Source organism: Pyrgilauda ruficollis, unplaced genomic scaffold (genome assembly GCF_017590135.1).
Source record: "Pyrgilauda ruficollis isolate IOZ18807 unplaced genomic scaffold, ASM1759013v1 scaffold31, whole genome shotgun sequence".
Classification (NCBI taxonomy): Eukaryota; Metazoa; Chordata; class Aves; order Passeriformes; family Passeridae; genus Pyrgilauda; species Pyrgilauda ruficollis.
Window position 1 is genome coordinate 5,071,206 of NW_024524489.1, and position 27,939 is coordinate 5,099,144.

General features: G+C 48.7%; 2 protein-coding genes across 3 annotated transcripts in view; both read right to left on the bottom strand.

The window, feature by feature from the left end:
- The window catches only part of XRN2 (5'-3' exoribonuclease 2), a 32,680-nt gene extending 24,233 nt beyond the window's left edge, over positions 1 to 8,447 (bottom strand). Inside the window, exons 1-13 of the mRNA XM_041473976.1 lie at positions 8,315 to 8,447; positions 4,352 to 4,479; positions 4,151 to 4,262; positions 3,758 to 3,869; positions 2,960 to 3,018; positions 2,791 to 2,880; positions 1,703 to 1,775; positions 1,559 to 1,609; positions 1,233 to 1,390; positions 779 to 853; positions 558 to 691; positions 414 to 471; positions 217 to 324 (exon numbers count right to left, since the gene is read on the bottom strand). Of these exons, the coding sequence (XP_041329910.1) occupies positions 217 to 324; positions 414 to 471; positions 558 to 691; positions 779 to 853; positions 1,233 to 1,390; positions 1,559 to 1,609; positions 1,703 to 1,775; positions 2,791 to 2,880; positions 2,960 to 3,018; positions 3,758 to 3,869; positions 4,151 to 4,262; positions 4,352 to 4,479; positions 8,315 to 8,389 (1,233 nt within the window). The 5' untranslated portion in view covers positions 8,390 to 8,447. The remainder of the gene's footprint in view (positions 1 to 216; positions 325 to 413; positions 472 to 557; positions 692 to 778; positions 854 to 1,232; positions 1,391 to 1,558; positions 1,610 to 1,702; positions 1,776 to 2,790; positions 2,881 to 2,959; positions 3,019 to 3,757; positions 3,870 to 4,150; positions 4,263 to 4,351; positions 4,480 to 8,314) is intronic.
- Positions 8,448 to 12,067: 3,620 nt separating this feature from the next.
- Positions 12,068 to 27,939, bottom strand: part of KIZ (kizuna centrosomal protein) — a 28,916-nt gene continuing 13,044 nt past the window's right edge. For both annotated transcript variants that reach the window (XM_041474085.1, XM_041474084.1), the window contains exons 7-13: positions 27,480 to 27,614; positions 26,819 to 26,974; positions 25,510 to 25,645; positions 24,644 to 24,788; positions 20,520 to 20,616; positions 13,855 to 13,898; positions 12,068 to 12,296 (exon numbers count right to left, since the gene is read on the bottom strand). In XM_041474085.1, coding sequence (XP_041330019.1) covers positions 12,193 to 12,296; positions 13,855 to 13,898; positions 20,520 to 20,616; positions 24,644 to 24,788; positions 25,510 to 25,645; positions 26,819 to 26,974; positions 27,480 to 27,614 — 817 coding nt within the window. In that variant the 3' untranslated portion in view covers positions 12,068 to 12,192. The remainder of the gene's footprint in view (positions 12,297 to 13,854; positions 13,899 to 20,519; positions 20,617 to 24,643; positions 24,789 to 25,509; positions 25,646 to 26,818; positions 26,975 to 27,479; positions 27,615 to 27,939) is intronic.

A 27,939-nucleotide genomic window follows, 5' to 3' on the forward strand; every position in this document is an offset into this window, starting at 1 on the left:
AAACTTGAACATCAAACTGGCATTTCCAGGAAAAGAAACTTGGAAGCACAAGATTCTTTTTTAAGCCTGGAAGAATTCAGAGATTATAACAATGAAAATACAAATCTTGGTTTTTTTTCTTTTTCTTATTCTCCTAAAGGAGTGTCTCTGGCTAACAGTAAGCGATTAAAACCTAACTAACTCCAAGAATGTCAGAACAACAATCAAAAAAATTACATCATCATCTTTCCTCTTTTTGAAAATACTGTCTTCAACTTCCCCAACAGCCAGCATGATCATCTGGACCCGTTGCAGGTTCACAAAACCACTTTCAGTCAGGTAGCCCTGCAGGTCAGAGAATAATAGAGTTGAAAAGCAAGCCCGTTTTGTGGCAAAGACCCAGATATTTTTAAAGGAAAAGGAAAAACTCTCACCCCGGTTTTGTGCACCACGTTTTTATAGATGTTAACCAAGCGATCGATTGCTCCCTCCCTAAACACAAACCACAGGGTGAGACTCCTGGTAGTGAAAAGCACAGGGGGTATTTTTGCAGGAAAAGAACTCAGATTCTCATCTACCTGATCTCCAGAGATGGCAGATGAGGAAGGAAGTCATTCCCCACAAAGAAGCACATGAAGACCCAGTCATCAACACTCCTTTCAAAGTCAAAAGTGAAAGGTAAGCTGGCCATGGTGAGCTCTCTCTCCAAGTACTGCAACACACACACAAGAAAAAGGAGCTCAGAGAACACTGTGTGGGGTTTGGATGGAATTTACAGCCAGCAGCTGCAGCAGCTCACCTCTCGCAGGACACACAGCCGGATGAAGATGAACTCTTGCTCTGAGACCGGCATGGTGTCGGCAAACTGATCGTGCTGAAACCAGAGGGGACTCACATCAGATCCAAGTCCAGAGCTTCTCCAGCCCCACTTGCAAGGTTTGTTTCAAGAGGAGTAGAGAGAGATCCAAAAACAGGCTCCCAAGCCCTTGTGCCAAGTGTGTATTTTGCTGCTTTGCACATCTGTTCAGTTACTGATTGCTCTCATTCAGTGGGAAAAACCCCAAACAACAAAACACCACAAGTGTGGATATCAGGTTTGGCATGACACTTTTGTATTTTACTTCCAAGGAGAAAGTTAGGTATTCCCAGCAACAATTTGCACCATGCTTCAGCTAAAACCAACAGCAAGAACGATTTGAGAATCTCTTTATACACTACAGATTAAAAAATTCTAGAAATAGCAAAATTCTTACCTTTCCTTGTTTCTCTCTGGGCAGACCTTGGCAATCCTTAACCTCATGCCCCATCTGGTTACAGAGAGCACATGGCCTGGGTTTGTTTGGTTTGAACTCTTCCCTAATGATGGTGAAGTTTGGTTCATGTGTAGCTAAGCCAAGCATGATCAGATCAGCTACCAAGCAAGGGAGAAGAATAAAATGTGATTAAGGATGAACATAACCAAGTTTTGGGTTGTTTGGGTTTTTTAAAGTTTTTTTTTATGTTTAGAAACAAAGTGGATTCTGCTTCAAGCAAGATACTGATGTGATTACTCAGGAACCACAAGCAAGAGAGAACTCACCATCAGCCCCACACAGACAGTGGTGAGTGTTTGGGTCATGGTTGGGTTGAGCTGCACAAAAGAAAATTACATTTTGTCAAAGTCATGCTAAGTTATTACTGAGCTTAACTTAAAACAAAATGTCCACATTAATTGGAATTTTACCTCTTTGTCTTCTGATGTAATCCATGATTTTATGCTCCCCTTCACCAGGAGCACTGGCATCTGACAAAATAACCTGAAAAGAATTCAAATCATGGCAACAATTAATGCTGCCACAGGAAAAAACCCAGTAACTTATATACTGAACACAGCATCTGACTTATGAATACCTGAAATTCTAACTTGTGGTTTGAGCTAAAATATTGTGATTTAACATGAAATTATTTACAAGCAAGGAGCAAATGAAGAGACTTTCACTTTGCTCTGCCAGTTCCAGGCTGAAGCTGACACTGCTTCAAATTCCACTGAAATGATCACGTCACGTTTGATGTGCCCAACAAATTATCAGGGCAATGAAATGGGCACTAGAGAACTCCCAGATTCAGCTCATTGATGCACTGAAACATGATCTCATCACCCCCTCCTCACCCTGACAAGAATTAGTGTTTATAAAACCCCTGTCTGATGGGGGGAATCAAGCAGAGCCAAATGCCCTCTAATTAGAGCACTTGAACAGTCAGCTCGTGGCACACAGCACAGGCAGCTGCATTTCCTGCCCGCACTGCTCCTTGTGTGCAGCACACACAGGGCTGTCACAGACAGAACTGGGGCAGTGGAGTGGCTGGGCAAGACCAGGGGGGAACCTCCCAGCCCAGAAAGGCAAGAAAGCTGGCACTTCTTATTTTCACTGCCTGCCATTAGAACAACAAAGAAAATGCAGCCGGCTGAGGCAGTAATTACAAAAAAGAAACAGTGCAAAAGATACAACTATAATGTATCTTGACACTTCCTCCAAAACCAGAAAAAGTATTCCTAAAGCCTTGTCTCCCCATTATGAGAAATTGTGGTTTCCAGCAGCAAACCTGCTCCTTGCCCTTCAATGAAATCAGAGGAAATGGTGCAGGGAGATGGAATTATCGATGTGGAATGGATCTCTGAAGCTCAGAGGGATGTGCGCGTTGGCCTGCTGTTAATAACAGCTCACAGCCAGGCCAAGAGCCAAATCTGTTAAATTTCTACTCTTCAATTGGATCTCAGCCCAGCCCAAACACTTCCTTCATCTCCCTCAAGTGTGAAAGTGGGAAACTCACTGTCAGGTTCTTCCAGCCCGGGTCGCTGTTCAAGCGGTCAGCGATGTAATAGCGGAGGCATTTAGCAAGATTGTCCATAAACTCAGTTCCCTGCAGAGGGTTGGAAGGAAAGGAATTATACCAACATTCAGCCCCTGGCAATTGCTGGGTACAGGGCCAGGCCACTCACCGGGGTGATACAGTTGCTGTCAAACCTCTCCTTCACCTCCTCTGGAGGCAGAAAGCCACCTGGAGCAACAGAGAGCAGAGTTACATCCAGATGGACCACTGCCAATGTTTCTGCATGGCAAAACCCAGACAGCTCCCCTGGGAATAATTAACTTGCTGAAACCAGCTTGTTTAATAAAATTCCCACAAAACCAAACCAAACCAACTCTTACCATTGTATTATCTCCATCCTACAAGGTGTTACCACATTTACAAACATTGTTACTTCAGCAAGGTGATTACAAAGCCCAGCCAGCAGCAACACACTCCCCTCTCACTCCAGCTGGGTCACCACCACCCTCAAAGTTGCTCTGACTTTTGTTTCCTCACTGAATTTAGAGTTTCCACTGTCAAGTAACCCCCTTGCTGGCAGCTTATTATCCCTGTAGAGGAGTATTTCCATCTGATCCCTGCTTTTAAGCCTCAATCCTCCTTTCATCAAGCCCTACAAACGTGTACTTCCTTCCAGAAGGGTTTTCGTTGTTTCTCACTGCATTTATCCCTGCTCTTCTGTTCAATTTATTTTCAAAAGGAATTAAGAGCACTCAACACAAACTCATTTCAGGCAGGAGTCTGAAGAAGAAAAGATGACATTTTGTTTTGTCTCAGTTCTCAACTTGGGAAAACACAGATCCAGCCTTCCCCAGGCTCGTTCTCCCCTTCTCCCAGCAGTGCACACACAGCCCTTCTCTAAACCTTACTGAGGTGATCAAACAAGGTGATTCTCAAGGAAAAACCTCTGATAAGGCCACTGCCCTACCTTTGGCCAGAATTTCTTGTCGGATTTTTTGCTTCTCCTCAGCAGCTTCCATGCCCTCCTTTGAGGCTCTGAATCTTCTGGACCGCTGTTGATTCATTTTGGCACGTGGGGCCTAAAAAAAGTACAGGAGAGCTTGGGTAACTTTTTGCACCTAGACAATCTCTCCTGTCCCGAGAGCTGCTTTGGGTCACAAGTTATTACAAAGAGTTGACCTCTCATCAGACCTACTGATGGCCAGGTTGGATGGAGCAACCTGTGCTAGTGGAAGATGTCCCTGCCCATGGGGAAGCAGACAATCTTTAAGGTCCCTTCCATCACAAACCATTCCATGATTCTGTGTACTGAGGGGAGATGAGGATTTTCCAGCTGGAAACCCAGTGTGTCAACACTCACCACTCCATCTATGGCCATGTAAAGGAGTCTCCTTGGTCTCACAATGTTGAAGATCCTGTCGATGTACTCAAAAATCGCCACCATCATCTCATCTTCATTTTTGGGCGCTGGCCTAAAACACAGAGCATTCACTTTAACACCTGAAACGCTGCCAGTAAAGAGAGATATGCCACCTGTAAAGAGCCAGACAAAGAGCCTTACTTGTCCTCTGGGTGTGTGCAGGGGTGAATGATGCCGTTCATGTCCAGGTAGAGGTTGTCGAACTCCACCTCGTTGGGGTTGGGCTTGCTTGTGTCAATGGGGACCTTGACACCATTGCACTCTTTGACCTGGGGATGCAGTGGGGACAAGGATTGCAGCTCAGGAAAGTCTGTTTTGGTTTTAACAGCAGCAGAAGAAAAAGAGAGCAATAAGCACCCACACTACCTGCAACTGCACTTTTCACTATTAAACAGCACTTCTTCCCATAGCTGCTTTTAACCAGAAAATATGATGATGGATTATGGAAGCGTTGTTTCTTTCTCCTGACAGAAAGTTCCATATCTCATACTATTTCTTCATCCTAAACCACCTGTGTGCCAGGACTGCTCCAGCAGTGGATTCTTCAACATCCTCAACAACCATGGTCACTTTTGTTTCCTCACCATAATTTCAGGTTTGTTTTGTTTGGGCCTTTGTTGTCCTTGGGCTTGTGGTTTGGTTCTGTGGTTAGTCTGGTCAAAAGGCAATCAGCAACACTGATTCTCCCTTCCACCAGCCACAGGCATAACACACATGGATTAAACCTCAAGAGCATGGAAGAGACAGGACCTGAGCGAGGAAAAGCCTGATGATTTCCAGAGGAATTCTGGCTGGAATGGGTTATAGCACACCCAAAGGTGGAACAAAGTGTGCTCTTGAACAGCTGGGCACAAAGGCTAGTTTGAAAATGAACAGCATGTTCTGAGGTGAAAGCTACGGTCACAGGAGTGCCTGGGATGGGGGAAAACCAGGATACCGCTGGGTCTCCCATCGCATGGAGCTCAGCAGCTGCTGCAGAACCAACATCAAGCCCTTCCCAAACTTCTGTCTGCAGACTGCAGCTCACTGAGTTCCCCACATCTCTGATGGAGATTCAGAAAGAAAAAAACCCCAAACGTACAGATTTACACTGTCAACTTTGGACAATTTTCCTGCTTAAAGCAGCAGCAGGACTGGCTGACTTCTTACCCCCAAAATGAAAACCCTCTCAAGTCTTGATGTAGTGTTTACATTTGGCACAGTTATCGTGACAGATGCCACCCCCAAGCACCACTGTTTGCCTCCTTTACTGAGCTCTCCAGACACACAAACACACACACACACACTCAGATGAAGGTCCAGTTAGCAGAAACAAAGTGTCAGTGCAAACATTGTACCTTCCTCTGGGCTACCCCCCTGGATTCTCCTTGATCCCCAGCCACTCTCCCTCGGGAGCTAAATGGGATTCAGAAGGAATCCCAGCTCTGTGAGGCAGAAAAGGAGCCCCCCTTCACAAACCCACTGGGGTTCTCATGCAGCAGCCGTGTGGAAGGAAGGCTGAAGTATGTGGAGTGATATCTCTTGTGATATAACTAAACTGTTCACTTCTCATCTACAGCCTCTTTTGAAACCATTGAAAACAGATCTTCAAACATGATACTTTAGCTGCAGCTTTATTAATTCCTATCCATTTGATTAAGAATATTCTCTCCTGGATTTTTTATTATCTTCAAGATCTTCCTCTCATTCTTCCTGCTCAGCTTAAGAAGAAGATTATTTCTTTTTCTTAAATCTGATTAATCTAGCAAGGTAAGAGAACAAGGATCAACTTTTCAATATTTCAAAGAGACAAGCTACAGGGAGATACAAAATTTCTGATTAGAGAGATTTACAGCAATCCTAAAACACACACAGAGCTGATTACATCGTGAGAGAAGCTTAAATTCATCGACAGTAAGACAAACTACAGCTTCTCCCTGCTGTCCTAGCCCACTCTCAGATTTATGACCAGATTTGAATATAAAAAAATGTTAATGAACATGATTTATCCGTGTGCTGTCCTGGCTGTAATTGCAACGTGCTCTTGAGTTGGAACAAGGCAGTGTGGATGAGGACAGCAAGAGCTGCCACTTCACTTATGGCAAATCCAACTCAAGGAATTTGTTGTGTCTTTCCACTTATTTTAATAAATAACTTTGGCTGGTACCAGCTCAGTTATTGAAGACTGAAAAAAAAGGGACACACAGTCAGTAAAACCAGGGCTATGCAAACCTTTGTTTTGCCTAAATGTGAGAGCAGCTTTGATTACACAGAGATTACTCTAACATTTACAAATGTGCTGGAAAAGGCAAATCTGCTCTTAGAGACAACTGCCCTGAACTGTTACAGATGTAATTGCAGTTTAAATTGTGGTTGCTTTTCAATGGCAGATCTTAAAGGGTTATCTAGGACAGCCCCTAGACTGAGGGTTCCCAGAGCCTCAGGAGAGGTCACATCCAGGAGTTTGGGGCACAGACCAGAAGAGCCAGTGCTGCTGGAGCTCAGCTTCAAGGGAAACTGTTAAGCCCACAACCCCCCTTTTTTTTCCATAAAAATTCCCAGGCAGATTCTTAGATCTTAATTATCCCCCATTAAAAATTCACTTCTCGCAGCGACAGGTAAAATAAACTTCCCAGCTCGCTGAGAGAGCCTGAAATCACAGCTGCAATAAAACCACAACAGCAGCTCACAATTTTAACCAAACCTGTGCTTCGCTGCCTGAACCTGCAACACAAAAACACCCTGGAGAAGCACAGAGCTGAACATCCTGCTGCAGGCAGGGCACACGTGCAGCCTCAACACGGAATTCCACCACTTCACCCTTCTTTTCCCTGATCTCCTACACCGTGCTCCCACACTTTATCCCCTTCCAGGTGTTTCCCCAAGGTCAGCACACCTTGTGAGGAGGAGCAGAGAGGCAGAAGCACCAGCACATGCCCTGAACTTTCCAAACCAGCAGTACAATCCAACAAAACAGAACACAAATTATTCAGAAAAGCCTATGGGAAAAGCAGTTTGCAAAGCAAGAACTCCAGAGTTTGCCTCTTCAGAAAGGCTCGAATTAGCCCTGAGAAGAACTTGCTATGCTCAGGGCACAGTAAATCCACCACGGTGCCACTGAAAGGAGACCCCCCCCATCCTCCCTGTCCCCTCCCACCGTGTCCCATAGGATGGCACAACACCCTCATGGCTGCAAGGATGTGCCTGAAGGAACCAGCCCAAAAAAAACCACACAAACAAACATCATTTCTGCTGGAATACTGCCTGGAAAGGCACCTGTGGAATCATGTGTCAGAGCCTTCACTGAAACCTCCTGCTGCTGCTGCCATGGAATGCCAGATTTTAGAGGATGTCTTTGGAATAATCAGCTCTCTGTTTGGCCAGGAGATGTTTATCCCGAACTAGAAAACACCAGCGATGAGACAAAACCCCCTGAGGCTGCTCAAGGCTGGAGCACAAGCACAGGCTTGGGGTAAATCTTGGACAGGCAGCTGCACTCGTGTTTCCAGCAATTCCCGAAGCTGCGGCTTCTAATTCCCGCCCCCAAAAAAAGTCGTGGAAAAGCAAGGATTGTGAAAAACATTCAAGAAACAGCAAAAAGCACTCCCACTGCTCCCTACTCGAATTTCACCAGTGCCTCACATCCTACTTTTCCGGGTGGAAGTCGCATGAGGGCAGAGCCGCGGGCTCTGTCGGGAAGGGCTGGAATTCCAGCGAAGCGGCCGGAGAAGGGGAAATCGGGAGAGAAGCTGGATTCCCTGCCCCGGCGCCCATTCCCACTTCCTGCACGTGCCCATTGCTCCCGGGAGCGCCCACACGCTCCGGCGGCACCGAGCGGGGCGCTGGGACAGCTCCTCCCGCACAGCGGGACTAAAAACCCGGAAAAAACTCCAAAACCCCCCAAAAAAACCCCAAACCTCCCGCAATCCTAAACAACACCCGAACCAAACCCAAACAAAGCCCCAGCCCACCCAACACCGACCCGCCTCGGAAAGGCCCCGGGGCAGCTCGCGGGGCCGCACCGGGGGCTCTGCACCGGGGGCTCCGCACCGGTGCGGCCCCACCGGCCCTGAACCCCCGCGGCGGCCGCCGGCCAGCCCGTGCCGTGCCGGGCGGCCGGCTCACCTTCTCCTCGACGCAGTTGACGATGATGGAGGGGTACTTGCGGCTGAGCCAGCGGAAGAAGGCCGGGACTCCCATGGCGGGAGCGGGACGGGCAGCGCCGAGCGGGACCCGCGGCGCCGCCGGCACTTCCGGGGTCGGGGGGCGGCGCGGGGCACGCCGGGAAGGAAGGGAGGGAGGGAGGAGCGCGGTCACGTGGGGGGCGCCGCCGCCGCCATCTTGGGTGAGGGCTGGGGGCGCCGCAATGGTGGCCTGAGGCGAGGCCGGGAGCGTGAGGGGAGAGCGCCTCATAAAACGTGTCTGGGCAGCTCCTGGGGCACGGAAGGGACACTCAGAGCGGGAAAGCAAAGCCAGAGGGTATACAAAAGTGATATCCAGGAGGAAATGCGAAGCCTGACTCCTGAGACAGCTCCATTGCCGCCCTCATGCTCAGCCAAGATGCGGAGTGTGAAACAACTTCTCTTCAAAAAAGGCCATAAACGAGCAGTTTAACAGGAGAATCACCCTCTCTTAGCACCTTGTTAAAAAGCAAGCATAGGGTGCTGCTCTGGGGTGCTTTTAAGCTGCACACACGCGGCGGTGTTGCCCAACAAGTCAATAATTAAGAGAGACATCAATGATTTATTTCAGCACTGCATGCTCAATATATTCCCTAAATCCAGCACAACCACTGTTACTTATACTCAGAAGTCCAGAGTTGGCAACTTCCCCAGCACAGCCCCTCTTTTAGGATTGATCAGTAATTTCCACGTGAGTTACACAACCCCAGCCAACTCTTCCACATGCTCAGGGAAAGGAAGGGCCTGCACCTCTCTTTGACCTGTAGGTGTGAGTTTAAGTGTTACAACAAACACGGTTCACCTACAGGATACGTGGAATTTGGGTGTTTTGCCAAGTTAGGAATGCTCACATAGGCATCAATATCTGGATTTACTACATCCTTAAAGCTTGGTGGTTCCAGGGTGTCCTTGAGGAAGGACTAATGCACTAATGCACTAATTAGGTCTCTGCATGAAAGTATACAAAGAATATATGAAATGAATGACGGAAGAGCATCCCGACTTCAGACAATTTTGACTTATCCCGCATTTGGCAACGACAGGAGCGATTTGGGCACGGCTGCTCTGTGCCCTCTGAGGGGACATTTCCCTCAGTGGGAAACGGCTCCACGTGATTCCTGAGACCAACACGAGGCAAAGAGCCGCCGTCCCCTTGCTCTGCCCGTGGCATAAGCAAATACTGTTAATTTGTGACCGTTTGATGGCACCAAAATGGAATTAAACGGTCGGGAATTAAACGGGATTAGCACGAGGCGGGTTTTGCTCCGCCGTGTCCCGTTGCCGCACATCAGCTCCGTTAGCAGGGCAGCCGCAGGGCCGAGGACAGGGAACAGCGGCCCGGAGTCATTAACAAAAATAACAAAATCTCAGCAGTGCTTGCTGAGTCAATGCTGCCAATTTGGGGAGCAGAGGGGAACCTTGGTACCTGGCTAATTCGCTGTAGAATAAATTAACCCAATATTGTGTCTCTCATTATTCTTGTCCTCGCTTGGCTGTTGTTAAGCCATTTTCTGTTGTCGTTCCTCTCAATAAAATCTGTGACTTGAATAAATTTCCCCTGCAACTTTGTAGTGGCACCACACCTGTGGTATCAGCTGAAGATTGTCCTTTATCTGTTCCTTACAAAATGTTCCCTGATTGAAGCTTCCTATTGTAGTGCCTCTCCTCCCAGAATTTTGTAGGGAGCACGGCAGCTTAGCATGAACATTTTGTTTGTATTGATGGGCAATCAGTTGTTTTTCTGATAATGACGAAGAAAACAGAAGGCTGGCAGACACAAATGAAAGGCAATCATCTTATCTTATAATTGCTTGGGTAAACAAGTGCTGGAAAAATTAATACTGCAGCAGACAGTTCCTTGAAAAGTTGGTCTGAGCACCAGCAGCTCACCTGCCAAGTGCACATCCATGAGCACAGCGCAGAGCGGCGCAGCCTGGGCAGGAGCAGGGAAGGCTTCCCGCTTGGGCGCTTTCCTCGGATGAGTGGCGTGCCGATGGGAATCTGCTCGGGGCGTATTGATTCCAGTCCCCCTGTCCATCAGCGTCACCTGCCACCAGGGCCAGGCTGCCGGCGTGACAGCTGTGAAGGAGCACGGGGAAGTTGACTGGCAGGATGTTGTGCATCTAATGAGTCTGTGCACAAAAAGAGTATCATAAATAACGCTCCGGAGGAACCCGGCTATCGCTCCGACACCAAGAGGCAGAGATTGCCTGCATGTGGCTCTGCAGCCATCTGTCACCTGTCATGGGCCACTGTCAGGGCTGAGCTGGACTGTGGAAAGCCCCACGGATTGGTGTCACGCAGCAGACGGAAAGTGGGCTGACATCAGCAGCCCGGAGTCACTCAGGAGGAGCTCAGAGCTGCAAAGGCACTGCGCTGCTCAGGCGATGTCCCTTGGCAGTGCAAGCTGCTGGATTTTTCCAGTGGGGCTGCTCTTCCTGTCCATGCTCCTCCCAGGCCTTGAGCAACATGCACACCCCACAGCACAGGCAGCAGTCCCACAGGACACGGGGAGTTGGTGTGGTAAAAAGGACATTAAAGCCCTTAGTGAAGTCTGGCTTTAGTCACAGAATCACAGAATCACTAGGTTGGAAAGGACCTTCAAGATCATTGAGTCCAACCCATGCCCTAACACCTCAACCACAGCACCGAGTGCCATATCCAGTCTTTTTATAAACAGGTCCATGGATGGACCACCACCGCCCCACGCAGACGATCCCAGTACTTTAACACTCTTTCCATAAAAAACCTTTTCCTAATATCCAACCTATATTTCCCTTGGCACAGCTGTGTCCTCTGGTTCTGTCAGTTGCTGCAGTCCTTTAGTCAAGCCCAGCAGCCTCCCAGGATGTCAGCCCTGGTCACAGACTCACCCAGCTCCATCCTTGGTGCAGCAGATTTCCCAGTTCCCAGAACATTCCAGGCTGCACCTTCACTGATGGCAGACTGAAACCCACAGCAGCCAGCTGTGCCAAGGGCTCCTGCTCAGTTCCAAGCCTTCTGCAAGTAATTTTGTGCTGTTGAGCTCTCAGCCTACACGTTCCTCTTATTAAACTGAATGTTGTTCTCATTTCTAGCTGGGTTTTGAGGGATGGGGTGCAGAGATTGGTGCCCATGTTGGGAGATGTGGGGCTGCAGCACAGCACAGCTTAATTGGGGTGCTGCTTTCTGCTTTTGAACTTGTCATCATTTATGAACAGCTTTAACATGTCCTCTGGTTTCTCCCTCCCAAAGAAAATCTCATGTTTAATGAACTTAATTTTAGATAAAAGGAATGAAAAGAAGAAAAATTAAAAATGCATGAAGCTCCTGGAGTCATCCAATTACTGTGATGTCCACACAACAACGCCAGCACGGATTTCACAAAGCAGGGAAAAGCAGGAAAGCACTGGGGCTTGCCACATGTAAATGCTGCGCTGTTCCAAAATGTGCTGAATTACAAATGGACATTTTATGCATTTCTTCTTCTTGATCTGTTGCAGAAGCAGATAAAGATCAAACATGCCAGCCCACCCCAGCAGCGCCTGTCTGCATACCCACAATGCTTGTCTGCTTCTTCCCAAACCCTGTCTAGCGCTGGAGTCCCAATATTGGGATGCCACAAGCCTCGGGAGGGGATTGTTACGGGGCAGGGTTCCTGTCGGAGCAGGAACACACTGCAGGTCAGAGAGAGTACACAGACAACATACAGGACCCATTATGTTTATTTGGTATTTAAATTTTCTTTGCCAATTAAGTGACAGAGGGTGCTTCAGCCTGTGGCACACTCACTGCGTAAAAGAAAACACAGTTTGTTTCTTCCCAGAAGCCAGTGGGAGAATCTCAGTCATAGAAGTCATCAAAGTCATCTGAATCCGTGCCGTGGGTCTGTGGGCGCAGAGCAGCCTCGAGCTCGGAGCTGCTGTCATCAGATTCGCCCCAGAACGCTGCGGGTGAGAAGACAGAAAGCAGAGGTGTAAAACCTTTTCTGTGGCCGTGCCACTTGTCACAGCCAGGAGCACGGGGCAGGTGTCCCCAGGAGCCCCAGCCCCAGGTGTGCGTGTCTGGGGCAGGTCCGGCAGCGGAGCGGCTGTGCTGGACAGCGGCCTCATTCAGCGCTCCCACTCCATTGTGCCACAAGGTAGCTGGGCAGAACATTTCCACTCCAAGCAATTTACTTGACCAGCTGCTGCCTGAATTACAGCTTTGTCTATTCTCTTCCCCTTTCTCCCCACTACTTGACCCTGAGATGAAGTCACCAGCGGGCCATGACATCACAGAGTTGGCACAAAAATGGCAATGACATCACCAATGAAAAATCACCACTTGGAGATCAGAGCAGATCCAGGCAGGCCTGACCTCAGTGGAGCTCATGGCTTTAACCTTAGGCTCTGGGAATCAGCAAACCCTTTCACTGACAGCAGCAGAATGCCATGGCAGTTCTCAGAGCCTGAGAGATTTCTGGAGATGTGAATTCTTTTGACCCATGGACAGGACAGAGCAGGAAGTGTGGCACATGAAGTCAGGGCCGCAGTGGCTCACAGAGCCATGCTCTCTGTTCCCACCTAATCCAGAGGCTGCTGGCTGTCCAAAGGCAGCCAGAATGAGGCTCAGGGCTTGGCCAGGGACAGCGGGAGGAGGAAGGCTGTCACACTCACACAGACACTGCAGTTTGTGTTTGAGGCACTTTGGTGCCTCTGATGGCACCAGCTCCGTGAACACCTTATCTACAAATGCAGCATCTGCATCTTTCATCCTTAATCCCTGGCCCCCTGGGCTGTTCTCTGCTGGGAACATCAGAGCCAGCCCTGTGCTAGCTGCCATGCTGAACGGCTCCAAGACAGGAAAGGGGCCAGGCACGCCAGAGCCTTTCAAGTGCCACCAAAGCAGCTGTCCTTGATGGCATCTGTGCCTCAGTTCAATGCCACACCTCTAAAACCGGGCCATTCTGGATGGCCAGCACCCAGAGCAGGGCTCCGGGCAGAGAGATCCTGGCTCCCAGTGCTGCCCTGCTGGCAGGAGGCTCCGTCAGAGGCGGCTGCAGGCCCTGGAGGGCCTTGCAGGGGGTAAAGGGGGAACTGGAATGTGTGGGCAGCAAAAACACACAGGGTCCAGATACCAATTCAGAATAAAAGCAGCCTGGCCACACACAAAACCTTCCAGCTGCACCCACCCACGTCCCAGGTCACAGGGAAGACCAAGGAACCCCCAGGTTTCTCCTTCTCCAGGTTCCCTCCACCTGCTGTTAACTGGCATTTGATTAAACCCTGCAAAGATCCCAACCTGTTCCACACCACCCCCCCACAAACACCTCCTCTCTGCCCTGGATCTGTCCTCCTCAGCTCCCTGCTGGCTCCCACAGGAGACAGGGAAATTCCATGCTTCCCCTTCTCTGTACCTTATACAGGTCATAATGTTATTCTGGGAGGGAACAGTAAAAATTTCTACAGTATAAATTTAACTAGAAAGACACTAATTTTAAGTAGTGTAACATTTGCCTCTTACCTTTGGATTTTATGGCAGTTACTGTTTCCTTCCGCAATTCAGTCCTGTAAAACATTTCAAACAATCAGCACAATGTCTCCAATTAAAAAAACATAAATGACTTTTTAAAAAATACTGTGAAATGGTTTAAAAAAACAACCCAGTAACTTCTGTAACTATTTTTTTTTTTTCAAACAGCTATTCAATCACGGACTTCTTCACCTAAAAGGTAGAGAAATTGATGTGCAGGAGGGACACTGGTCCAGCTTTTCCTGGAGTCATTCCCTGGTAACAGCACTGATTTACACCAGCACTGAGTTATGGTACAGAGGAGCAGGGCCCTGCCAAGCTGCTCCCACCTTTCAGAGCACAGAAAGTACGGAAAGACAAAATCCAAACAAAACCAAATCTCCCCCAGTGCTGCTCCCTGCACTTCCTCCCTGTGCGCTCCTCTGGGTCCTGGTGCTGTCCCCCAGCCCCGTGCAATGTGCAATCTCCACTGCCTTTGATCTACCTTGATGTGTGTGCAGCCCGAGCCTGCTCTGCTAAATGGCTGCTCTTGTGTCTGGAGCATCACAGGCCCTTTTGAATCTCTCAAACAAGCTGGAATCATTTTGATCTTTTGTGTGCAGCGCGTGCATTGTGTTGGGGCTGGGGAATAATCACACGGGGGCAAACATGGGGGAGAATTAACTGTTACAGCAGCAGTCCTGCAAGAAGCTCCAAAAATAAAGCTTCAGCTGATTTTAATAAGGAAGATCAAATAGGAGATATTTGGGACATCACTGGGCCAATCAGTGAAATATTAGGCAGTGTCAAGGTGCAGTTTGAAGCTGTGGCCTCAGTCACAACAGGACTCTCTGAAATGTCTGTGATTTGCTGTGTTTCATTTAAAAATGTAGCAGCCAGTACAGAAGTGCTTAAAGTAGGGAGCTGCAAATATTCCACTATTGTGGAGGCATTTGTGAAGGAGATAAAAAAAAGCAAAGATGATTCCTTGTGTGCGTTACCCTCAGTATTCAGTCAGAATTTGGGATTGCAGCTGGAAAGGCACACGTAAAGTTTCACACATTGCAGCTACCAGTGGTGCAGCCACTCTTCCTTTTAACCCAGAGAAAGCTCCCACTGTTTAAATCTCATTTCCTCTCCAAAGGCTCCTGCTTTGCGGACAGAAATTCCCAGAATATTAAACACAGCCAAGGTTCCAAGGCAGAAGTGCCAGTACCAAGTGACAGCTCTAGCAGAGTACTAACAGTGATGTAACTCATAATGACCTTATTCAGTGAAAAACTCTAAACTGTTTGGCTTCAAATGTTTCTCCAACATTCCTTTAGTGCACCACCCCACCGGCTTTCCCTTTTATTCCAAACAAAACTCCACACTGCCTTATACTCTCACTTCTCCTTCAAAGGCCTTCACTTGACAGGATACCCAGAGAGGATTTGAAGCCGGAACCTCTGGACTGATCCTGCTGAACACCCTGAGCTCCTGCTCCCTTTGGCCAGACTCCTGGTCCTCAGCACTTCCCAGCAGGTGCTCCAAGCATCCCAGGCTCAGCCCATGAAAATGTTTTCCGTGGGGTATGGAGCAGGAAACCACTTGTTGCTGAGCTGTGGCTGGTGGGTTCCTCCTGTGAATGCTGGCACAGGAACCATTTCAAGTAGCTGAGGAGAAGATCAGGGGGCAGCAGCCATCACTTCCCCTTGGCCACATCCCAGCCTGCTGCAGAAAAGGAAGCATGGGGTTCCTGGGATTTTCAGTTCACTTCTTACAAAAGCCATTTGACAACCGAGTTAGTTTTTCTCAGTTCTGTCCCATTTCTCTCCATGGTTCAACCCCACAACAAACACCAATGGGTCAGTGCTTTGGGTCCAGTGCTGAGGATCACCAGGGAAGACTGCCCACATCTCCAGGGTTTGGTCTTCCACATCCAGCTGAGGGATCCATGGAGAAAGGACCACCATGGCTGTAGAAATATCTGGAGACCTTCCCACTGCCACCCCAACTTCCCATGAAGAGAAAGATCAAAGCTGGCAGGAGAACAGGGAGAGAGATGTTTGTGTTCTGCTGAACACCATCTGGTCCCTGGGGTTCATCTTCCCAGGGCTAACCCAGCAGATATGGAATGGGGTTCACTCCCCAAAGAGCCTGGAGCCAAAGCCAAGCACAGCCATCCCCAGAGAAGGGACATGGAGACAGGGTGGCACGAGAGCTGTCAGCACAGAGAAATGCTGGGCAGATAGAGAAAATGGAGCGAGGACATCGGAAAGGCCAGAGGGGGAACTGCAGCTCCCCCAGCCCAAACCTGGGCAATGCTGCAGGATCAATTCTGGGGTGAGGTGTGTGAAGCTGGAGAGATGCAGCAGCACCTTGGCGTGGCGCAGCAGCTGCGCTCGGCAGCCCCGGCCGTGGCAGCGCTCACCCGGCAGCCGCAGCACACAATGGGCACAGACCTCCGCCGAGACGTTTTCGGGCTATAAATGGAGCCAGGCCCGTTCCAGCGCCTCCACTAATCCCCTGTCGTGACCCTCCAATACCCATTTACACATTTGCTTCTTCCCTAAAATAATTCCAAACTGAACCCAGGCTCTGACAAAGAGAAAACCCAAACCAGTTTCACTTCAAAGAGCCTTTTAATCTCTCCATTTCTCTGATGAAACAGGCTTTTTGTATTGAAGATGCTGCAACAGTAAGGAATGAAAAAGCTCCAAGAAAATATTTTTTCCTCTATAATGAAAATTAATTTTAAGAGGATGATGCCTTGCGAAGGCTGACCTAGAACAGAGGCTAGACAGAGTTAAAGAATAAAGTAGGTATTTACTAAAAGGCCTCAATGGATACACCTTGGGCAGCACAAGAGCCCAGCCAGGGCTACACCTAAGATGAACCCAAAATGGTCACAAAAATGGACAACCGCTCACAAGGTCCCTCACTTTTATAAGTTCTGGTCCCTTAGCACATTGGAGTTAATTGTCCAATTATAGCTTTAGGTTATGAAGGTTATGAAGGTTATGTCCTTCTTGTTTTGCTTTCTTCATTCCGCCGTTGTTTATGCTCTTGAGCCTGAGATTTGATAATTTGTCCTTGGTCCCCAGCTAGAGAAGGAATTGTTTTGTCTCCCTACTCTGTGAAGAGATCTTACTATCCCTTAATATGAAGCTCAGATCTACACACTAAAGCAGCACAGAATCTGAAAAATATAAAAGCTAAAACCTGAGGCATCAAGGAAAATGCCAGGACAACAAGAGCCAAGGTAATCAAGGGGGCTTGCTGGAAAACAGCAGAAACATTTACTGTGGCCCGGGGGTCTTCTTCCTAAAGCACCTGTTGAACTTCTATGTTTTAGTGTCAAGCGAAAAAGAAACCCAAAAATTTTGGGAACTCCTAAATGCCAACGGAGGAATTTTCCCACCCTGGGAAACCAAGTACCTACAGTACATATTCCACACAGTGTCACATAGGCAGTATAAACTCAAAAGTCCATTCATCATGCCTGAGCTGGAGTAATAACACTGAATTTCAGTAATTACACTGTGAGTAGAACAACCCTTATTTTAGGGTACAAAGATTTCTGTCGAGCTGCATCTAAGACCGGTCTCTGTTTGGATTCACCACGCTGGAGAAAAAAACCCCCACTGACACAAAGATGCATCACAACGCTGCAAGGAAGCTGTGCAGGAGAGCAGGGGCAGTGCCAAAAAATCCACTGTTTCCTCTGTGCTCAGCTGGCAGATGTTGGTGCCGCTCCCCACACACCTGGCAGGGCAGTGCCACCCCAGCAGCACTGCTTCTGCAACAGCTGGGGATGCAGGCAGAGAAAACAAAGCTCACACAAACAGCTGGAACAGCAGACAATCCTGCTGGAATTTTCAGTCAGCTTCTTACAGAAGCCATTGGACAACTGTGAGTATGTCGGGGGGATAAAACCATCGGATCCTGCCTTGTTTCTGGGTGCACCTCCCAGGAATCCAGACCGACACAATGGCATTTCTCCTGGATTTCCAAGGGAAATGCATTTGTGCACATCCTGAGCACTGCCAGCCCCAAAGCTCTGGGAAGTCTCCTCAGAGCACAGCAGAGTTTTCAGCGTCAGGACTGGTTCAGGAAGGGGGAAGTGGGGGATGCACAGAGCCCGAGTGCCCCCCGATGGCCAAAGCCAACGGGCCCAGGAACGATTAAGAGACGAATTGGACTCTGCCAACTTCTATTTGCATGTCACTACAGCTGTGTTGGGCAACAGGGCTGAAAACCAGCCTTCAGAGACCCCCCCCAGAGTCCTTCCAGCAGATTAATTAAAGTTTAAAAGACTTTATGCCGTGTTGGTGTCCTGACAAATCCAAAGCGGGCTTTGGTTCTCAGCTGATAACGCACCTTTAATCTCCAGATTATTTGGAAACGAGACAGCGCAAACAAGTCAAAGAAAAATAAAATGCCTGCATCCGAAATGGGGAATTCCCAGAAAGCGAGTGACCTCCACTGGCTGCATCCATCGCTACAGCCCCCCGGAATGCCACACACATAGCTGCCCACCCGCCTGCACTCGCCAGCATCCTCAGCCCTGACTTCTGATACCTTCTCCCCCCAGGACCATGTCATTTAACACCCTCTCGCCTGCTGCAGCACCCTGACACCCCACCCAGAGGTGCATCTCTGTGTGTAGAAATATTCCCCCAGGAAAGTAAAGGAGCCAGGGAAAAGTGGTTTTCTTGCTGGAGGTAGAGCAGGCGGCATTTGTGGGAGAAGAGGAAGCTCTGGCATGCACCGCTGAACAAAAGGGAACAAGTGGTCTTTACTCGGAGAGCAGCTTCCTATTAAGACTCACTCCGTCGTACATTATGCCTTTCATCCCCACTCAACCACAAAATGATTTTGCTGTAGGAAATACAATGGCAGAAAAAGATTTACATTGAAAGAATCTTTAATAATAAACTGTTGCAGATCTGCCTACTTCCCCATGATTTATAATACAATAAACATCGGATTCTATTAAGTCTCATGCACTGAAGACATGCACTGAAAACCCGAGTATGAAAGCCCTCAATTCTTCCCTTCTCCAGGCCCATAATAGTGAAACGAGCATGGATAAATGTGCTAAGAGTATCTCTTTGCATCTTTTATAGCTTGTGTGTATCAATCTGTAAAGCTTATTAAGAAAGTCATTGCTATGCAAAACAGCACCCAATCTCTTTCTCTTGCTTTTCAACAGCACGCAGTGTTTAGCCAATAGGGCCGGGCCCCGGCCCCTCATTCCGCATTCATAACATGCAACATTTGCACAATGTGTATCTCAAAGGCTGCTGAATAGAAAGCCTTAATACTCATGTAAACAACTGCAAACCAATTACTTAATGAATCAGGCCCACACATAATGAGGTGCCAGACAAAGAGCTATAAATGCATTTTTGCGCCCGAGCCTCCGCTTTAAAGTAAAATCCCTCAGCTGTAGTTTGGGCTTAACTGGCACATGATAATTATTGTCTGGGGGACATCAGAGGAGCCACGGTTTTTATTCCGGTCCGGCGGGGTCCGCGCCGAGGTCACTCATCAGCTCAGTGACAAAACGCGGCAAAGGAGAATTTATAAAGTGCCACGGCCGAGCTCGCAGGGATGTTTATTCTCAAGTAGTGGGTTTGAGACCACTTGTGAAAGCAATAAAGCCCGAGGAGTGGCTGCCTGGAGCAGAGCTGCAGTGCCGCAGAACTGCGGCACGGCACGGCACAGCCCGGCTGCAAACAGCTCTGCCTCTTCCTCCTCCCTGTGCCGCGCTCCGGGCAGCCGGCACCCAGGGCTGCTCCCAAACCCCGCTGTGGCTTTGAGCCATTTACAGAAACTAACTCTTACACTGACTTACACATTTATTACCATGGTTTTGTAAAGCAGCATCATCGCGTATCCCTGCACAAAGTGTGCTGCTGCTGAGCACTGAGAGGCCTGGAATTATAGCCCAGAGGGAATTGTTTGAAATCTATTACAAATCAAAATTGGAGAAAAAGAAAAAAAAAAGGAAAAAAAAATGTACATCATCTAACCGAGGCAGAAGTGGCTGCAGGCATGATTGGCTGGCAGTGTAGCAGCAATGGGGTTTAGCTGGGAGAGTTTTTATTTTAAACAAAAAATAGATAATTTTAAATTACACATTTTACTCAGCCGCAGTGATCCTGTAAGTAAGTTCTCAGAGCCCTATCATGCTCTTCCTGCTGTCCCAGGCTTCAGGGAAGGGCTGAAATATAACATTTCAAAAACTCATCTACAGGAACACCCTTGCATTTCATAGCACAAGGCAGGATAATCATAGGCTTGTCATTCTCAAAGTTCCAGAAAATATGAAAAGAGAAAACAATTGAACCTAAGATAAGGTAAGAATTAATCCCACACAAAAGCAGGAACACCAGTTCTGTGCTTGGTTACAGCTTGTATTTAATCTGCTTGAATGATAGAAATTCTATGATTTTAACAGCAATTGCAGAATCAGAACTGGCCTCACCCAAGCAACCTAAAAATCCATGGAGCAGAAGGATTAAAAGCAAGGAGGAGCTCACATTCTGAGGTGTTCCAACCTGCAGTGTTTGGTTACAGAAACAGCAACCTTAACTCTGGTCCAAGTACAAAAATAAATCAGGGGAGCTTCAGCCCTTTTCTGTCGGGGTTTCTCCCTCATGGAACCATTTCCAGTGTTACAGCCTTACCTGGAGAAGGGAGGAGCATTTCCATCCAAGGAGCTGCTTTCCGAATGTGTTCCCAAACTGTCACTTCTTTCGGGACTGTTGTGGCTGCGATCTCCACCTGTGCAGGAAAAACAGGGACTGTGAACTTCCCAAATTCCCATTTACATTAAACAGAAAGGTTATTTTTGTTCTCCTTCCTCTTAAATGTAGATTATTTTGGAATGTTACAGTTCTGTCAGTTCTTTTTGATACCTCTGTGTTTTCAACCATTTTCTTGAATTAGACAAAAATAAATAAATCCTATAAAAATCTAATTAAACACATATCTTGAGATTTTTGTGACTTAAACAGCCAAACACCTAACTATTTCTAAACCTGTTATCCCCACTTTCCTTTCTTCCCTTTCCCCCTGCTCTGTGGATCTCATTTCCATCTTGTAAAGATTGATTAAAAAAAAAAAAAAAAAAAAGAAGAGGCAAATGGATTCATTCACTGGAGTCAGACAATTGCTCATCTTTGTATTCGTTTCCAAAGCACATGGTGCTGAAGCACAAATCCCACTTTAAAAGGCTGCTTTGCATGCATATATTTTCTATATATGTTTTTATCTACAGCAATGGAACTATAACCAAGCCCTGCTGTCACCAATGTCCCTACCCAGAACAATTCAGTATTTTTGTCCACACTGGATTCTCCACTTCCTAACTGGCTGTGCACATTCCCAGTCCCTTCTGCACTTGGATTGCAGTGGCAAATGTCCTGCTCAGTCTCAGGCACTTCCAGCAAAGAGGTGCCAGAGCCTGCCCAGGAGGCGAGAGAAATCAAGAATGAGAGGGGGAAAAAAGATAAAGGGGGTTAAAAAATCACAGCTCATGTCATTGCTCTCCCCCAAAACCAGTGCTCAAGCTGCTGCTGCCTCTGCTTAGAGATGGATGAAGAATTTCCACCCAGAATTCACAACTTCAGAAAGATTCAGAGGTCTTTTAGGAACTCAAGTGTCCAACATGAGCTGCTGGATGGCATCATCCAGACTGACACAAGTGCAGCGTCCAACCTGGTGCTGGCCCAAGGAACTTCTTCCATCCCAAACGCATCAAACGATATCAAACAGAGCAAAAGCTTGAGTGAGACTTATTAAATGCCTCGATTGGTGCACTCCAAGCAGCACCTTGGAATCCTCAAAGGAGGACCTCACCAGGAAGGACACGTGGGTGTGGGAAAAGTGGTCACACGATGGTTGGCTCATTAAAGGTGGCCTAAAAAGGAAAGCAGAATCCAGCTTGTTCCCCTTCATGTTCCCATATAATACATAAAGAAGGGCTGATTTTTTCTTTGTAATAGGGCCTTTCCTCCTTATTCCTACAGGAGATTTCAGACCTGGAGAGCAGCTGGGGGTGATGTTCCAGCTGTTGTAAAGCAGAGCCCAAGGAGTGGAGCAGTTACAACATTTTTATTCAAATCCTCTACAGCCTTAACGCCTGCTCAAATCAAAGACAAGTGAAGGGAAGAGAGAGAATCTGGTTTCGTTAAAGATTTAACAAACCTGCCCCTTCAATGAAATCAGCAATTTCCTACTCATAAATGAGACTCTTAAACAGTCATCCAGCAAAACAAGAAATAATGGGTTTTATCCTTCTTAATCTCGCATTATTCGCCTACCTCAGGAACAGTCAAAGAGCTGAACAATTTCTTTTGCTGCTCTTCCCGATAAAAAACAAAGCATCTGTGGAGGAGCTGAGAATGAGCCCTGCTCTCCCCCTGTATCTTCAAATAACCTGGTACCACAGGAGACTGCTGGTATCAGCCAGCTCCTCTCTGGGCCAGCTGTGGACCAGGTACAATCCCTTTAAAGCCCATTATCCACAGGTGGTCTCCCATGAGCTCTGGACAGGGCATTAAAGAACCAGCACAAATACTTCTGGAATATTTACAGATATTCAAGTAAATTAATGTTTTGGTTCTCTTTTTATGTAACAGAAGTAAAAGAAAAATGAACCAAAACTCCAGAAGCGTTCCCAAAGTGGCGTCCTAAACACTGCTTGGAAGTGCGTCCACACAGCTCTCACAGTGAAGCCTATCAAATCCCAAAGCCCCAAAAGGCTTCTGGTGTTTCAAACCAACACTTTAAAAATGCAGCAAATACTGAAATTAAAAAAAATATAAAACAACCCAAATTTGTATCCCTCAAGCTCAGAAAAAGTCATACAGCAAAACAATCATGTATGGATGGCTGTCAAATATCAGTTCATGTAAACCCCTCAAAACAAGTTGTTTGAGCCCAAAAGCCAACACACAAGAGATGTGGCTTCTATTTTAGGCCCATAATGACTCCAGAGCCCCGAGGCCACAGCAAATGGTGATGATAAAAGGGAATGAGCAGCTGCCTGGCAGGGAGAGAAGGGGAGGGGAATAAGAAGCCTGCAGAAGATCACGGGCTGAAGATGAATCATGTCTGAAAGGAGCAGCTTGGCTTTCAAGTGAGGTGTGAGAAGCCTCACTCCCGGAGACAGAAGAACAGCAGAGACAGCTCCCTCGCAAGGGACGGGCTGGAACTGGAGTTACTGGGTTTGGCTGAGGAGCTTCTTGGCATTTTTACACACAGGAAGCATTAGCAGTTGTACATCTTCTCCGTGAGAGAGCCAGGAGAGGTCAGGAAGTCTCGGTGATGGCACTGGCTGGAGGGAGCCACTGTTATCAGACAGCTTTGGTACAGGAGGCAGAGAGGAGGCTCCTGGCCGGCACAGGCACGGCTCCTGCCTGGCAGGGATCTGCCCCACGCTTATTCTAATGATCCCCAGTCAATTACTCACAGAAAGAATCAAACCAGCACCCTCTGGAGTTGGCCATATAATTACTGGATCTCCACCACAGAGACTGCCCCCGTAACACCGACGGCGGGCCCCGACGGGCTTGCGGGAAGGATATTCACACGGTGCAAACGTGGAACGTGATTACAAGGAATTAAAGAGGCACCGTGCTCCCCACCTTTGTTTCTGCCAACGTGGGCTCTGTGATGTGACATTTAATCTGCGCTCAGGGCGAGCAGCTGGGTTTGCTCCCTCTGAAGTCGCCCGCGGCACGGAGCCGCCGGGCTGTGATTGTATAACCCAGTCGAATGCTGGGCCCGAGGTTAATATGCAGCCACCCCTTCCACCTGTAATGGGAATCTTTCCCACCACACTTTCTTGCCAGCTCTCATCTTCACTCCAGCCTGTGACTTCTGGATGTGAACACACCGTAATGAAACCATTTCAAAGCGGCAGCCATCAGACCGGTTTGCTTGCTTTTAAGCCCTACTCCCTTTAATTTCCCACTTTTGTTATCTCTTGTTTATTGATCTAAACTATCCATTACTGCTCATAAAAGCAGAGCCCACCGGGAACTTGCTACCCTGCCTCTCTGTAGCTTACTCAAAGAAGGACAAGCCAACCAAATGTCCTGAGGAATTGAAGACCCCATGGATTTGGGAAACAAACAACCTACAGCAGTGCCTGGTGACGGTGGCGTGTGCCAGACCCACTGCAGGAAATTAGCTTAAATCAAAGTCTGGTCGTCTCTGCACATAAGAGTGGCGTGGATTTCGGAGCCTGGAGCAGCCTGTTTGCATTTGCTGTGCAAAGAGCACGGCAGCCTAATTGCCTGCTGCTGCCAGACTGCGATGGAAGGGGTGCTCCAGGAGCAGAGCAAGGAGCTGCCATCACTGGAATAATATATTCCCTCCTTGTGTGAAGGAACAAACTAGGCTGTCCCCGACACCTGCATGTCCTAAGCTGGGAAATGGCCCTGCACGAACCCTTTCATTTTGGTAATTCCTTCTGTGGTCTGACTTTGTCACAACAGGCAGCAAATACATCCCCCAGTTCCTAAATGGGAGATGCTTTGTAAACACGCACACAGAACTCAGTGATCTATTTTATAGTGGCCACAGGGCCTGGCCTTCCCTCTCCTGCAGAAAATCCCACCACCACAGACATCACTTAGTTTGGGAAGCCAGAATCACAAATGATACCGAGATATTGAGGAAAATCCCCCAAATCCAAACTGCCTACAATGGCTATGACACAGTCCCCTGGGGGTTTGCACAGAACTCCCCTATGTCCAGAGCAGGAACCTGGAGTGGCAGCCAGAGCTGGAACACCCCTTACCTGGTTTTCGCTGTGCCTGCTCCCCCTGCTTTCCTTCCCCGCCGTTGGTCGGGATCGATGACAGGCTGAGAGAGGATTCATCACTCTGGACAGGTGGCTCATCCCCACACTCTCCTGGAAGGGCCCCTCTCAGCACCAGCACAGTCTGAGCATTCAAAACAGAAATAGCCACAGCTGCATTATCCTCCGCCTCCAGCGTTCTCCAACACACATTCAGGCTAATCTACACTCCAGGGGTAATCTGCTTTCAGGGTGTTTCTGTTAGATGTTCCACTACCTGACATCTAGGGTGTTCCTCTGGGGCTGGTTTTGGGACAGAAATGTGGACTTGAGTCTGTAAAATCTACTTCATGTTCTGCCCTAAATCTCTCACTGTTTAGTAGATCAATTGATTAATAGCACATTAAGGGGCTGAGGCACTCACAGCCTATGGAATACCATTTCTATTGATTTATTTAAATAGTTGGCTATAAACTTTTGCATTAACTTAGAAAAACCATGAGTGTGCTACCATTTATAAAATGCTCTGTGTGTTCAGCACGAAATCTCACTCTGCTTTAAAAAAAGTCAAAATACATCATTCATGATAAAAAGTCACAGAGAAAGATGAAGATAGAAGCCTCGTGATGGTTTGCACCAGAGCAAAGGGGTGAGCTTGTTCCAGTGCCTGACAGGCATAAAGGGTGGGAACCTTAAAAACTCCCTTTTCCTGTGGGATGAAGCACTGGACATATTTCCCTGAGACCCCAGGGCTGGTTAACCACAGACTGCCCGCCCTTGCCCTCACCACCACACCCTACCAGGGCACAGCCGCAGCGGTGCGGAGTCTCCAGTACCCCTGGTTTGCCCAAGGTGTCAGTGCCCACCTGGCGGTCCTGCTCCTCCTCTCCCGAAGCCAGCAGCTGCTCAAACATCTCTGCCACCCGCTCCGGGAGCCGAACCCAGTGCTCCTTCAGGAACAAGCCATGGCGGCTCAGGAGAGTCCGCAGCGCGTCTGTGTCCCTGAGGAACAAACCGGCACCCTCAGTGAGACACCCCACCCACACGTGCTGGGAAAAGCCACCACCCATCTGGTCCTTAATTCCCACTTTTTCTTTTAAAAATGTTCTAAGTGCAAAATGTAGGAAGCTGCTTGCGAGTTCTGCAAAATGGGCAGAGGTGACCATCATCATCATCATCATCATCATCATCACCACCATGCCTGCCCTGTCCTGTCCTGAGGCTCAGGATCCAAAGACACAACCCTGGTCTCAGCACCTTGGCCTCACTCACTCCCTGGGGCCCAGCCCGGCACCCACTGCCCCAGGCTTGTCTTTTGCTCAGAAAGAATAAAAAAGGAAAAAAGCAACTAAGGTGTCTTTTAATGTAGAAAATCTCAATCCTGCAATCCTTTTGTTTGCCAAAGCTGGTTTTTTTTTCCTGCTGCTCCAGTGAAGTTTCAGAGGAGTGAATTCCAATTAACTCCAGGAGTGTTTGTCCCTAAGAAACCATTCAGGAGACACAAGGAGCTGTTGGTGCCCGCAGGCGTATCAGCCTCGCAAGAGAGGCAGGTACTGCAGAGAGACCCTTCTGCAGCGCTCACAAGTGCCCCGATCCTGCCAGCACTTGAGCACTGCAGAGCCTGCGACAGGGAGGGAGGTCTAGACAGAAGCTAAGCAAGACAGAATGGAAATTGTTTTCTTTCCTGGGTTAAAAAGACCTGAAAAAAAAAAGTAATTCTCACTTGTCCTTGTGGCATATGCACGGGAAGAAAAAGCCCATTCTGAATAACTGCACTTTGTTGTTTTCAAAGGCCATGTGCATCTTCTGTCTCAAACAGAATAATTTCCTTCTCAGAACTGCATTTGTCGGCCTTACCTTCAGATCCTGGGAATGGCTGGCTGAGAGGTGTCTGGAGTTCCTGCAATTCCCTGCCTGCCAGAGAGTGGGAGACACTGTGGACCAGATGAGCTGGGGGGACCCCACGGCTGCCCTGTGGAGCATGAGCCACCACTGGGGAACGGGAGGGAAATAAACGAGCTCCTGAATGCTCCCATTGCGAGTGCCACAAGGCTCCGCGCTCCGACGGCTCCGTTTAGCAGTGCTGGCCTGGCTGCCTCGGTGCCAGAGGGGCAGCACGGGTCCAGGGCAGAGATAAAGATGTTCCTCCCCCCTGGTGGGTTCTGTCCCCCGTACCTGGTGTGCTCCTCGTGCCCCGCTCTCTCCGCAGTGTTCTCCGGCGGGAGGCTCCCGCTCCGTTCGCATTGGGACACGGCCTGGAGCTGCCGCAGCACCACGGCTTCCATCGCCTCGAGGTCACCCTGAGCCAGCCCGCTGGCCCCAGCACGAGCACTGCAACACAAAGCAGGGGGGACAAGCCCTGTGAGCACAGTCCGTTCCAGCCTGGAGACAGGACAGCCAGGGGACAGCCAGAGGGACAAACAAACATCCGTGGTGCTCTGTGACACATGTGGGACAGGACAGGGAGGTCACACTCAGCACTTGGAACGTACCAGGTGCAGCCACCCAGGGAGAGGGAAGCTGAGCACATCTCCTCCAGTGGCAAGCTGGGGGGCAGGCCTGTTTGGGGCTCCCTTTCCCTAATTCCCAAGGAATCCTCCAATCATCAACTGCCTACAAGAGTCTCAGTCTGTGCAGGCTGTGCATCGTTGTCAATAAAGTTACCAACAATTCCCAGTTCTGCACCTAGGGGCCCAGAGGCTGAGGAGGGACAGCGAGGGCTCTCTGCCACTGGTTTTGGCAACACCCGAGTTCTGGGGATTCCCTTTGCTCTCTTGCTCCATTTACTGTGTTTTTCTGGCACGGGCTATTTGTTCCCCGGGCTGCACTCACTCACCTGGGCAGCTCCGCTGTCCCCGAGGGCTGGCCCTGGTACAGTGCCCGGTGCCGGGGGCTCGTCCTCTCCACCATGCCCTCCAGGAGCTGCAGTGCGTGGCAGAGCTCCTGGAGCTCGGTCTGCATCCCGCCGGGCCTGCGGATGGATAGACAGACAGGGTGTGACAGGGCTGCTCAGTGCATCCCCGTCACACCCCTTGGGAAAATAAACAGCTTCGTTTGAGCTTTCCAAAGCGAACGGCAAGAACCACGTTCCCGAGCTCTGTAGGAAGGGGTAGTGGGGGGGAAGCACATGAGCAAACAAACCATCCAAAAATCAGCCCGGACTGGGCCGCTGCATGGAAATTACCCCCGTGCCGAGGACTTTTAATTCCTTCACCTCCACAAGCGAAACAAATCTGGTGACCACCTACAGGTATGGGGACAGCCGTGGAACCTCAGAGGGGTTTTGATGAAGCTGC